This window comes from Sinocyclocheilus grahami, unplaced genomic scaffold (genome assembly GCF_001515645.1).
Source record: "Sinocyclocheilus grahami isolate Dianchi unplaced genomic scaffold, SAMN03320097.WGS_v1.1 scaffold94.1, whole genome shotgun sequence".
Taxonomy (NCBI): Eukaryota; Metazoa; Chordata; class Actinopteri; order Cypriniformes; family Cyprinidae; genus Sinocyclocheilus; species Sinocyclocheilus grahami.
The window spans coordinates 1,719,266-1,733,270 of NW_015505273.1; the positions used below are offsets into that span (position 1 = coordinate 1,719,266).

General features: G+C 35.2%; 1 protein-coding gene across 1 annotated transcript in view; it reads right to left on the minus strand.

The window, feature by feature from the left end:
* LOC107587629 (eyes absent homolog 2-like) overlaps window positions 1-14,005 on the minus strand; it is a 37,091-nt gene that overhangs the window by 15,337 nt on the left and 7,749 nt on the right. The window contains exons 2-7 of the mRNA XM_016275477.1: window positions 6,009-6,062; window positions 5,882-5,922; window positions 4,150-4,269; window positions 3,947-4,063; window positions 633-709; window positions 175-355 (exon numbers count right to left, since the gene is read on the minus strand). Coding sequence (XP_016130963.1) covers window positions 175-355; window positions 633-709; window positions 3,947-4,063; window positions 4,150-4,252 — 478 coding nt within the window. The 5' untranslated portion in view covers window positions 4,253-4,269; window positions 5,882-5,922; window positions 6,009-6,062. The remainder of the gene's footprint in view (window positions 1-174; window positions 356-632; window positions 710-3,946; window positions 4,064-4,149; window positions 4,270-5,881; window positions 5,923-6,008; window positions 6,063-14,005) is intronic.

Consider the following 14,005-nt stretch of genomic DNA (forward strand, 5'->3'; position numbering starts at 1 on the left):
CACTGTACATTATATATATATATATATATATATTATATAAATACTAGTATTTTTTAACACATTTTTCATATATTTTTTTATTTTACTACTTTTAATAAGCATTCCGTATATCTAATATAAAAACAATACTTGCGTATGTACATCAGTCTCATCATTTCTGAGCATAGAGCTCACCTGTGTGTAATTCCGGGCTGTGATTGGTCGATACAGCGGGATGATCTGTGTGCTGATAGGGTATCGCCGTGGTGATGGCTGAGGGTGTGATATTGCTGGTTGTGATGTAGGGGCTGTTGTAGTGTGTGTTGTAGTATGGCGAATATTGACTTTGGCTGTAGCTAGAATACGTTGAGAAGTCCTGATGGAGACAATGACATGAATGAATCATCTCAGACTACTCCATACTACTTAATATGTCTCGTTTTGTACATTTCTGGACCATCTAAACCCTATTGTAGCACTCATTAATGGTTGGCTAAAATGCCATGGTAGTCAAATGATACTGTAATGTACTAAAAAATGCCATGGTTATGCTACTTTTTTTTGCAAAGCTACAACAGTATATCAGTCTCCAAGGGTGGCTGTATTCCATCAGTGAAGGTGCTGCGTGAGGCATTTTTCCTAATTTGACCCACCTGCTGTGTAGGACTGAATGGCGTTGAGCTTGTGATGCTGTTTGCACCCTGGAAAATTCCAGAAGAAATGTTGCCGCCTGGAAAAGAAGCACAAGTCTAGTTTAAGAGCGTACTTCGAGCTGACTGTGGTAGAGACACTCCAAAGCGCACGATCCAACACAAACACAGCGCAGGAAACACGACAGGCAGCGGCCGAGGAATGGCTTGTGGACGGCTGGTGAAATACAGACACGTTTAAAGCGCTCAGAGAAAGTTTGCTTGATTTATGACTATGAAAACAGTTGAGGTGAGAAAGGGCAGCGTGGAGCCCAGAGCAAATCCGTCTCTGTTATCAGACTTTCAGAGTCTGGATGTCTTTCTCCAGGCCTGTCTAGTTCCCCTTTTTCTGTCTCATTCCCTTCATATTTCCGCTCGTTGTCTTTCTGAAACCTGCCCTAGATAAATGACTCTGTCAAAACAGCACGAAATCTCAAAGGAAGCAAGCAAAAAGTCTTCAAAGGGGGAGAGAGGGAAGTGGGCTAACGCCGGGGCCGTGTTTCTGATTTTCTCCACAGCGGTGAAACGCGAGGACCTTTGGCACCCGGAGAAGGGTTATTTATTTCATGCTACAGCGGGTCTCCTGTTGGAATTCGCCTATAAATCAAACGAGACCGGCGAGATGTAGCGCGAGACGTAGTAAGCGCGCTTTCCCAGACCCATTAGAAATGCATCCATTTCACAAGCAGACAATTTTACAGTAAATGATGTCTTGGGACGCTTATGAATTACCGTAAATCACTGTAATACGTAATAGATTATATTATCTGCCATAGCACTAATATCTCATTGATTATGCTAATTAGACTGACAGGAAGTAGACGTCTTGTGCATTATGATCTGTGAGACTTTAAGTCTCATCTGCTCACCAAGGCTGCATTTAATTGATTAAAAATACAGTAAAAACAGCAAAATTGTGAAATTTCATTACAATTTAAAATAACTTTTCTATAGGAATATCTGTTAAACTGTAATTTATTTCTGTGATCAAAGCTGAAGTTTCAGCATCATTACTCCAATCTTCAGAAATCATTCTAATATGATCATTTGCTGCTCAAGAAACATTTCTGATTATTATCAATGCTGAAAACAGTTTTGTGTGAGGAACAGACTGATATTCAAATCAATATTCCCTGAAAATCTTCCCTTCCACTGTAGCACATAAATATCATTCACACATTTGGCATGGTTATAGTAGTTATTATAACAGTTTTTGTTCATATTTAAAATGTTTATATTTTCAGTTTTCATTTTAATTTTAGTTACATTTTTAGTAATTTTGTTATGCACTTTTGTCAGTTCATTAGTTTTAATTTTTTTATATTATAATTTCATATAAATTAATTTCAGTTTTAGTTCAGTTTTCATTTTTATTTATTGCCATTTAGTCATTTCGGTGCTTAAACTTATTGCAGTTAGTTTCAGAGGCAACATGTCTAAACTTTAGGTTTTCATCTATTGATGTTTTTAAAAAAACATTCAGCTTATTTCAATGAACAAAACGTTTTTAATCATTTTCATTAACGATAATAATTACCCTGCCTCACACAAAGCTATCATATGGCTTTGTAAGACTTTATTATCTACATTTATGTTGCTTTTTTTACCCTTGATGTCCTTGTTTTGTCCCTGGACAGCCCGTGGCCACTATTTGCTTCCACTGCATGGAAAAGCACCTCTAATTCTCTTCAAAGCATCTCCTTTTGTGTTCCACAGAAGAAACATCATGAGGCTTTGGAACGACATGCGGGTGAGTAAATGATGATGACTAGTAAATAATTCTGTTCCTTTAACCCTGAAAACGTGCCTGGTGCCACTTCACCTTTGACCTTGACCGAGAGTGGTCAATTTCACACTGCGGTGCCAAAATCAGGACTGCGGGCAGAAGAGGGGGGATTGACTGCTGTCCAACGCTCAGATCACACTAACACACTCCTCCAATGGCCAGCGTGTTGCAGAGGGGAGCGGAGAAAGGTTCTGACCTCCTGAGAGAGCAGAGAGAAACGCCTGACGCCAGGAGCCAGACCGCGGATAATGGGGAACAGGTGTGTGTGTGTGTGTGTGTGTGTGTGCGCGCGTTCGATCGACGACTGTAGATGGCACCTGAAAAGCTGTGCATGTTTGTGGGGATTTTGCTAACTATCAACCCAACATAGATGTTCAAAACCATGTGTATTTTTTGTATTGCGAGTTAAATATTATCAACTAGAATTTTCATGAATATATTACACAACCTTTGGGATATGCGTCATGCCATAGTTCTGAGCTCCATGTCTCGAGTTTTTTTCTGTGGCAGTGACAGGCTGACTGTATGTTCTTTATTTTTTATTTTCGTTAAGCAATTAATACTTTTATGCATCAAGGATGAATTAAATTGTTCAAAAGTGACAGTAAAGAAATTCTGTTCTTTTGAACTTTCTATTCATTAAAGAATCCTGAAAATAAAAATGTACCACTGTTTCCGCAAAATTATGAAGCAGCACAAATCTTTTTAACATTTATAATAACCAGAAATCAGCAAATCAGCATATTAGAATGATTTCTGAAGATCATGTGGCACTGAAGACTGGAGTAATGATGCTGAAAATTCAGTTTTGATCACAGAAATAAATGACATCTTATAATATACTCACATAGCAAACAGTTATTTTAAATTGTAATAATATTTCTCATTATTACTGTTTTTACTGTTTATTTGATCAAATAAATGCAGCCTTGGTGACAGAAGACACTTCTTTCAAAAACATAAAAAAAAAATCGTACAGATCTCCGAACTAGGAACAGTAGTGTGCACATTTTTGTTTTATATATATATATATAATTTATTTATATCAGTCATTCAAAAACTAAAATTCCTTTTCAAATTACATTTTAAAGTTAGCCTATTACATATAGAGAATTTTAATTGTTTGTAATTGAACAGTCATGTAAATTACGACGGACACTTTTTGGCCACTTGACATATTTACTGAATTCACATGCTCAGAAAATCCAGATATTATTGAATAATTCCCGCAATAATTCACTCAGTGTTTATGTTTGCGGCAGCAGATCAAGCACTAACAGGAAAGGGGGACTAAAGGTCAGTTGCACACCACTTGTCCTTATTTTCTCTGCATGCAAAGTGACCGGATGCATATTTCCGATACTTTATTGCATGGTTTATTGCTCATTCCGACCTCTAAAATACCATGTAGACAAAATTGTTTACCAAGCTGTTTTATCACATGAAATGATAATATGTGGCTCTTTCAGAGGCGGTTGTGAGTGACACTGACCATGTGTGGAGTAACTGTAGAGCGTCTGAGCAGGTGGAGTGCCGCTGAAGTTGGACGTGTATCCCAGCAGACTGCTCTGTCCTGGTGAATGACTCAAACCATCTTCTGTTTTAATATCTGATCGGGTGAGAGAAAGAGACACGACCAGCTGTCAGGTCAGCAGTGATGTGCACTACTTAGGGCGGGTGTGAAATGACACTCACTGTAGGACGTCATGCTGTAGCCCTGTGTGTGATGTGTGTACGGTGTGTACGGACCGGCCGGCTGTAACGCAGGGCTGTACTGTGTCTGTCCATAAGCAGCCATGACTGAGGACAGCGGGTCTGTCAAAGCAAAGAGTTGTAGTTAGAGAAACAGATCTTAAGAATAACTCGATCCAAAAAGTTAGTCAAGACAAACTTTAGGCTGGCTTGAGAAAGCCTAGCCTGAAAGTTTAAAGTAGTTGTAAAAGCCTGAAGTTTAAAAATGTAGATAGATTACATAGATGTTGATATCGTGTGATAGCATGATTAGCATGTTTTTAACATGATTGGCCTGTTACTAGCATATTGCTGGCATGATTAGCATGTTGCCAGCATGATTAGCAAGTAACTAGTATGTTGCTAGCATGATTAGCCAGTAACTAGCATGTTGTCAACATGATTAGCAAGTTGCTAGTATGTTGATAGCATGATTAGCATGCTACGAGCATGTTGCTACCATGTTGGTAGCATGATTAACAAGTAACTAGCATGTTGCTAGCAAAATTAGCACGTTACTAGCATGTTGCTAGCATGATTAACAAGTTACTAGCATTGTCACTAACATGTTTTAGAATTTTTATTTTGTTGTGATTTTATTTCATTAAAATATAAACATTATTTTTTACATTTTGTTTGTTTTTTTGTAACTTCTTTTTTTATATATATGTCTATATACTGTCATACTAAAAGAAAATAATCATTAATGATTAATTAATCATTAACAAGTCCAATTTGTGAATTACACTTTTTTTTTTTTTTTTACAAATTACTCTTATTAGCTTATTAGTGCTGTCAAATCAATTAATCGTGATTAGTTGCATCCAAAATAAAAGTTTGTATTTACATAATATATGTGTATGTGCTGTTTATATGTAAACATAAATCCACACATACATGTGCATATTTAAGAAATATATGTAAAATATATTTACACAAAATATGAATCATATATAAATATATACATTTTTTAAATATATAATCATGTATGTGTGTGTATTTATAAATACATCAAAATATACACACAGCACACACACATATATTATATAAACAAACTTTTATTTGGAATGCGATTTATCACGATTAATTGAATTGTATTAATTGATTAATCGATTTACATGAGGCTAATTTGTGATCAGTCCATTAAAAAGAACCGTTTCATGAGAGTCATTTGTTTGTGAATCAGACTCCACTGGTTGTGCTGTTTGTTCAAATACATACATCTCAAAACCACGAGTCATCAATTCTTCGAAAGCACTAAAAGAATCATTAATGGAACTGTTAAAGAATCTGATCATTAAGTGGAATCCAATTAAAAAGCAAATGACTCTTATGAGCTGGTTCTTTTAAATGAATCAAACAAATGAACCGGTCTCTAATTGATGAGCTATCAATTGTTTAAACTAAGATTCCTTAATGGAATCATTAAGGATTTTGAATAATTAAGTGGAATCCAATTCAGGAATGAATGACTCTCATGAGCCGTTTCTTTTTGTATCAGCCATTGGGGGAAGAAAAATTCACTTTTTTCTGAAAACAAGTTTTATCTTGCACTTTCTGCTCCTTACGCGCATGCATCTTGTTTTAAGGATGATGATTTAGATTTTGCATTGGAAAACAATAATATTTATTAAGAAAAAATATTTTTGCATTGTACAAGTGTAGCCCAGTGTGAATAAAAATAGATATCACTCACATGGCCTAAAATCGTCGCCCAATGTGTAGATCTAACGGCTCCTGTGAATAAAAGAAACACTTTAAACATTCATCTGAACCACCCTGAATGCACTAGAGGAAGTTCATTAAATCCAAAGTGTGCAGACCTGTGGCTGTCTGTCGTCGTACTTCCGCTTGCACGCGTTCAGCTGTCAGCTCTCCTGAAAAAGACAGACCTGTTTGTCAGAAATATGTGATCTTAAAAGCACACCGGGCTTCGGTCCAACATCACGCATCTCCAAAGTAAAAAATATGCAGAAGGAACCAGAACATAAGAATGCGGAAAGCGCTATTCATGTCTAATCGTGTCTTGCACAGGAAAAAACGTATTTCTCAACGACGAGGCACCTGCGGTTTCCAAAAACACACATCATTAGAATTGTGAGATACAGACAACAGTGAAATGCTTGTTTGTATAAACCGGCTCGGTAGGACTGTGTTCCTGGAACAGAACAACGTGCAACCTGCTTCTTCAACCTGGCTGGCATAATTTGGCATTGTAAACCGCAGGCAGAAGTTCTGCATGCCAGAAGTTCAGGATGGCTGAAAAACAGTGGTTGTTCTTGTGCCTGAAATATAAGAAATGCAACCGTCCCCGTTCTGTTCTGGTCTGGTAATGGCAAAGTGCGGTACATGCATGTAGGAATAGTTTGCATGAATACAAATGAGCGAAGATAAGGTTGAAACACCGCGAATGACCTTGTAACCTTGACCTTTTTTCTTTTTTGCTAACCAGGAGAAAATTGTATTGCTCTTTCTCACGAACCTTTCCTTTCAGCATCAGTTTTAGAAACCTTAGAAGAAAAAACATATAGGCAAACTTTTCATTTGTGAGAATCTGATGAGACATTTTTGGAGTTTGCATTGATATCTCTGGTTTCTGATTAAGATATGACTCGTCTCAACTTCCTGTTTCAAAAGGAAACATGTCAACACAGGACAGAAAACTGTGCCTGTCATATAATAAAGTCTGTATTTGTTTTCTTATTGCTGTCTATGAGAAATATGATCATATTTGCTTTTATGTCACATTAACTACTGCACATTGTTGTTTTAGTATCACTGATATACTATTAATTAAAAATTTTTTTAATTAGGGTTTATTTATATATTTTAATTTTCATTTTAATTGAGTTTTTGTCATTTTATTGTGTTTACTGTCATTTTTATCAGGTTTTGTAATCAGGTTATTTTTATAATTAACTAAAACTGAATCAAAAATTAAAAACACAAAATATTTCGTTACTTGAAATAAATGTTTTATTTCAGCTGGTTTCCAAGGCAACATTTATCATTTTAATTTAGTTTAACTGTGCTAAAATAACTAAAGGTAAAATGGAAATAAAAATTCATAAAAGTATGAATACATACCCCCCCCCCCCCCCCCCAAAAAAAAAAAAAACTATTAAAATTGACAAAATTACAAAAATGAACTCAAATTAAAATGAAAACAGAAAGTAAAAACTGATTTAAAATATTAATACAAATTATAATAGTATCTCAATACCACTGTTTAAAATAGGTCTAATTCTTGTTAACTTTTATTTCATTTATGATTATTTTATTGTTTCTATTTAAACTAAAAGATAATGAGAAATTATGCCTTGGCAACTGAAATAAAATAAGTATTTTTATTATATATTAAAAAGTATATACATTTTTAAATAATTATTTATATATTTTTTATAAATGTTTTAGTTTTAGTTATCGATAATAATCCTGCTACTGCGGTACCAGAATAAACATCTCATGCTGCCAAAACCTGGCTCTCATCTCGACTAAGACACACGCTTGCCGTAAGGTCACTTCTGACAAAAAGAAGCAAAAAGCTGTTGTCTTGCTCTAAACTTCTCCCTGTTTCTCCCTCAGGGCTCCTCCATCTGTCGGCCGGGGCGGAGAGACGCTCGATGTGAGCAATATCAAGAGAGCAGCTGCTGTCAGGAGCAAAGATAGAAAAGGAAGGGCAACAAAATGGTGAAATAAGAGCCCAAATGAGAGCTTTCATACAATTACACAAGAGTGGGCATGTACATGTGCGATTGACCTCAAACGCAGACATTTTTTAATTAATCTGACAGTTCAGACAGCAGCGGGGTGAATGATGTTTTGGCGCCTGCGGTTCGGTGGCACTCAGCGAATGTTTAAAACAAACAGAGACAATGTCTCGCTGCTGCTCGCTCTGTTTTCTCAGTAAACAGTTGTGACACTACCGTACGGCATATTTGTGATTAAAGAAACATATCACGTGACTGTCATAATGACAGCAAAGCTGAAATAATTAACATTTTTTATGTGTTAAAGGTGAAACATTTTCCAGTTCAAAAGTTTTAGCTCTTAAGAAATGCATAGTACTTTTGAATGACGTGTGATAGAATTTGATTGAGTTTTTCAATGGCGGAAAATGATGTTGTATATCTAAAAAGTGCTTATATAGTGCTGATGCATATGAGTTGCATGCAAACTTAAAAGCTTATTTCTGTTTTTAAATCTATTAACTTGTAAGATAACATTTCACTATATATGCAATCTTCTTGGTTCTCACATAAATTCTTGTGCTTTTTTATACTATTGTAATTTGTACATAAAAGAGCAACATCAAACAGTGTTGTTATTGCTAATTAAAACTATTCAAAATCATTAATTGAAATAAAGCTGAAATAAAATATAAATATTAGATGAAAAACTTGAAAAATGAGAAATAGAAATGTTGCCTTGGGTAACTAACTGAAATAAAATAAGTTTAAGTAGTAAATTTACTACTAAAATAAAATTAAAATAAATTCAAGCTAAATAGAAATATTTAGAAAAAAAGGGGAATAAAGGGGAAAAAACTAAATCAACCTGAAAAAAGCACATCTGAAAATGATAGAAACTTAGAAATATAAAACCATAGAAATGATAGAAACTATAAAATATGAAAATATAAAAATAAAAGCTTATTAAAAAAAAAAATATATATATATATATATATATATATATATATATATATATATATATAAAAAAAAATAAATATATATATATAAAAAATAAAAAGCTTTTGTAACATTATAAAACGCATAGTTCCGGTCCTTGATTCTGATTGGCTGAGCAAAGTTCAAAGCTGTTGTAAATTACTCTACAAACATACATCTTTTGTTTACATTTGTGTGTTGCTCGCAACCACTTTGTTGGAACCACAACCGTATTAAAAAAAAAAATATATATATATATATATATATATATATATATATATATATATATTTAAAAAAAAATATATATATATACAGTATAATAGTACATAAATAATAGTAAAATAGGGTCAAAATTGTGCTGAATAACTCATGTTGTGTCTAGCAAACAAACATGAATTTTTAACAACATGAGGGTGAGTAGCTGATTTTTCATTTTTGAGTGCACTATCCCTTTAATCTCATATAAACATGCTCTCACACACAAAACACAAAGAGCAGTTCTCCAGGTCAGAGATGCAGCGACTGACACTGATGGTTTTCCCACACCTGCTGACGCACCACTCCTAACAAAACCTTCCCCAAGAAAATAAACAAGGCCAGAGAGAGACGAGTGCGGGCCGCCCAGCGGAGTCCTGACTTCCTCCCAGAGTTCCTGTGATGCGCAGTGTGTTTCCTGGTACGAGCGTGTCCCGGAGCGAGAGGGCATGGGAAAGAACGCTCTACCCCCTTTCATAGCGGTAAACTGAGCTAAAACAAACCCGGGACGGGGCACGGCCGGGACAGAGCGCTTCACCTGGCCTCGCCGCTGTTCTGCTAGCGTTGGCGTCTTTCATGGCTATCGTGTTCCACACAACGCCTTACATCATACATCACTGTGCACTGTCACATGTGCATCTCTTTTTACCCAGCATGAGTGTGGTCCTGGAGGAAAACCAGTTGAGGAACTGCTCACATGATGAAGCCCTCAACAGCGGCTGCACACTTTTTTAGTGCCATTGGTTACGGAAGTATTTTTTTCCATTGAGATTTTTACAAATTACAAGCCATGAACCAAACCAACATTACAAACTTTGTCTATTTTTTTCAGATTTTCAAATAAGTTTTTGCTTCAAATCAAAGATACAAAACTGTGTACTTAACAGCTTTAATGAGGGAAAGAACTACAATCCCAAAATAAAAGATAACTACTGATTTAAAGATGTTGATTATATTGATTATATATAGTATATGCACACACACACACTCTCAAACTACTATACATAGTTTGAGAGCGTTTAGTGCTTCAGGAATTAGTGTTTTTGGCACTATTTGCTTGTTGTGATTCTCTGAACTATTAAAAATATTTTTCTTTAATTAAAATATTAAAATATATAAAATATAAATATTAGATAAAAACTTAAAATTAAAAACTTTTTTTTATGACTTCAAGTTAAACTAGAAGAAAATGATAATTGCCTTGGAAATTAAAATATAAGAAGTTACATTTTTAAAATATATTTAGAATTTTTTTTTTTTCTATTAAAAATTATTTTCTTTAATTAAAATATAATAAAATATAAATATTAGATTAAAAAAACTGAAGGCAAGAAATGTTGCCTTAGCAACTAACTGAAATAAAACTGAGTTAAAGTTGAAGTACTAAATATACTGAATACTAAAATAATTATAAAAATGCTTAAAAAGTGAATAAAATGACAAAAGCACATAACAAAATGACTAAAACTTTCTCTGCAGAATCATGGGTAATGCAGTTTCTCACCAGGATCTCCGCTGTAAGAAATGATGATGTCCTCATCAAAAGAATATGCCAGTGAACAAGCTCGAAGCGCACAGTAGTTCTGTCTTTAACGGTTTATTAGTTATAGTTAAAAATCAGTTCCTCTATGAACAAAAGAAATGTGATTTTTACTTCCGGACCCGCCTGTTGTGTTCTGCTCGGCTTGTCCTGACGGGATCATTATGACCGGGTTTAGAGAGCAGGTTGTCTGTCTTTGAAACGAATCATGAGCCGTAGCTTTGCCATATGGCTGTCTGATTCACAGCGAGCTCTCCAACCCGAACCGTGATCTAAACCGTTCAGTCAAAGCCACCAAACTTCTCATTGGCTGGTAGCTGAGGGCTACGTCCCATATGGCGCTGGGTTCACGGGTGACCGCTGCACTGCCTGAAGGGAAACCGCGAGACACAGTGACCTCACTACAACAATGCAGCACTTCTGCAGCCCTCGTATTTCCAGCATGACTCCAGACTGCGAGCAGCCATCTGCCCTTTCATTTCCTCTAAACTCACGGGGTTTCGCTGAGGGATCAATGGAGCAGGTATCCAGCTCCAAAAATGAGAATGGGTAGAATATGGACCCTTTTCACATATCCCCGGTTCCTCATAGTTGGCTATATTTTTATAGTGGTGAACGGAAACTACATCAAATGTAACTCCTGCATTCCCGTTTGCTCCAATAGCAAAAGAAAATCCATGATTGCGTTTCTGTGATTTTTCCAAGAAGAGGAAAAAAAACATTAAGAGACTAGTTTTCTGTAATTTAATTCCAAGCTAATTGAAAACAAAATATGATGTTATAAAGGTACATTCAATAAAAAAAAATTAACTAGATTCACGATGTTATTAACTGTGGAAACGCATTGTTCTTTTCATTGTTCAGTTTATTTGTTCTGAAGGATGTATTCATAGCAAGGCATTTAAAATAAGACCATCTTCCACATTGTTTTTTGAAAGATTGAAGTCGAAGTGCGTCATTTTTGCAATGCTTTCTTGTGTCCCAGTTTAAAATGCAGAATTAACACACTTGTACGCATGTGTTTTGAGGGTCAGTCTAAAAATCTAACCTGAGCCACTATACAATAAAGACTCAAAATAACAACACCCCATGCATTTTCAGGGGGAAAAAAACCAATAGAATTGTCACCCTTTTTTCTAGGAGGAATCTCAAAAAGTGCTACAAATTTACAAATACAAATAGATTTTTCCTCGCAAAGCTTTTCTGCTTGAGTTTGCTTTCTTTCTGAATTGCAAATTGCATTTTTTTAAGTTTTAATCTCAGTTCCTTGATCTCAACATTTCCTGAAAAATCCTTGATAACACCTACATTACAGGGTGAAATCAAGTGCAGTAAATGCACTGGCAGCAGACCAATAGGAAGACATTTTATATCCATCAGAAAATATTGAAATTTTTCCTTGCAAAACTTGCAATTCTGTTTGTGTGTCAAAGCGTTTACTAGAAAATGTTTTTCCTGCTGTACATGCTTGATATGCAACATTTCCATTGCAATCAATGGATTCACAGTGTAAACTATGGAAGTCCATTTCCACCACAGAATCCAAAAATCTATTAAAAAAAGGTAATTGTGATTTTTTTTGTTTTTTTTTGCAATTCTGAGATATAAACTCGCAATTCTAAGGAAAAAACTCTTAACTTGCAATTGCGAGAAAAAAAGTTGCAATTACTTTTTTCCCCTTTTTGTATTCTGTGGTGGAAACAAAAAAGACAGAATTGTAGTCAAGTTGTAAGATTAAAAAGTCACAGTTTTTTTTTATTTATTTTTTTATTATGTGGCGTAAATGACCTTTCATAGTGAACTCTAGTGAAAGGTGATTGTCGTTGAGACTCTTCACCTTGTTATAGTTCAGTGATGCTTTTGACATTTAGTAAATAATCTTATTCAAACATTAAACTTATTCTAGCTAGCTAAAATAATTAATTTATTGTTACAAACAATTTTGCTGTAAATGTTTTCTTTTTTGTTCACTTTTCCTTGCAAAACTTTTCTGCACATTTTTTCCCTACTGTGTTTTTCTGTATACTGTATGCTTAATATGCGACTTTTCCATTAAAATCAGTACACTTTAAAAAATGCTGGGTTGTTTCAACCCAATATTGGGTCAAATATGGACTAACCCAACTGTTGGGTTAAAAAGCTAATTTAAAAATGTAACCAAAATTTAACCCAAAGTTGGGTTAGTCCATATTTGACCCAACATTGGGTTGAAACAACCCAGCATTTTTTAGAGTGTAGTATCGTTTTGTAAACTCTAGTGAACTCTAGTGAAAAGTGATTGTCGTTGAGACTCTTCACCTTGTTATAGTTCAGTGATGCATTTGACATTTGTTAAATAGTCTTATCCAAACATCAGACGTAGGCTACTCTAGCTCGTTTATGGCATAGTGTTGAACCTCAAGGCTCTGGCTGTGCATGCTGGGGGAGTTTTTCAATTGATGCGCTAAGCTGTGTTTTTTTTTTTTTTTTGGTGAAACGCACACATAAACTGAACAGCTCAACTGTGGCTGCTTGCCTTTGGGCCTCAAGCTTGTCTGCAGCCTTTGAACTCTGACTCTCGTAAATAAAGCCGGCCGGCCACACGCGTCTGCTCTTTAGCTCGCTAATGGAGCGATGGGGGGGGCTGTAACAGCCTAGTAATGGTCTCTTGAGATGCGGCGGCGCTTACATCACTGTCCAGGGATTTCATCAATGCTGGAGCGCTGCAGAGCATGGGAACCCTTAACCTGTTGCACAGGCTCGATGAAGACATATATGCACAATGATGTAATGTACAATACAGAGGTGAGCGATAATGTTAACAGTATAAATCACGATTGATGCTGGGAATTCAATTAAAAATGGTTTGTGTGTTACATAACTATGTAGTAATCTCCTATTTTTAGAAAATCTGGTGAATTAAAGAGTTTTCAAATAAAAGGCGCTTAGATTACTTTCTCTTTTTATTTTGAACTCGATGGATTATTCAAGATTATTCGAAACAAACAATGTCCGACATCAGTGCAAAAACAACTTATGAAAACGCAAAATGTGACTCAAAGCAGTCAAACTGATATTATAAAGCAACTGTTTTTTCACTTTATGCCATATTTACCTAAATATTTTATAGTATAAATATACTATTTATAGTCAAATCTCAACTGTTGCACAATATAAACCATCGTATCATTCTGCTTTCAAATGAATCAGTTCTAAAAAACCTTTTAGTCTTTGATCCAAAACTTTTCTGCTGAGTGGCAAAGAGCTTGCTTGAGCATTTTTTGCATATTCTCTTTTCAGCCAGATTGCATGCACCAAAACAGTGTGGAAAGTCCATATTTACACATTTTTACCGTTGTGTAATTTCTATTGCATCATT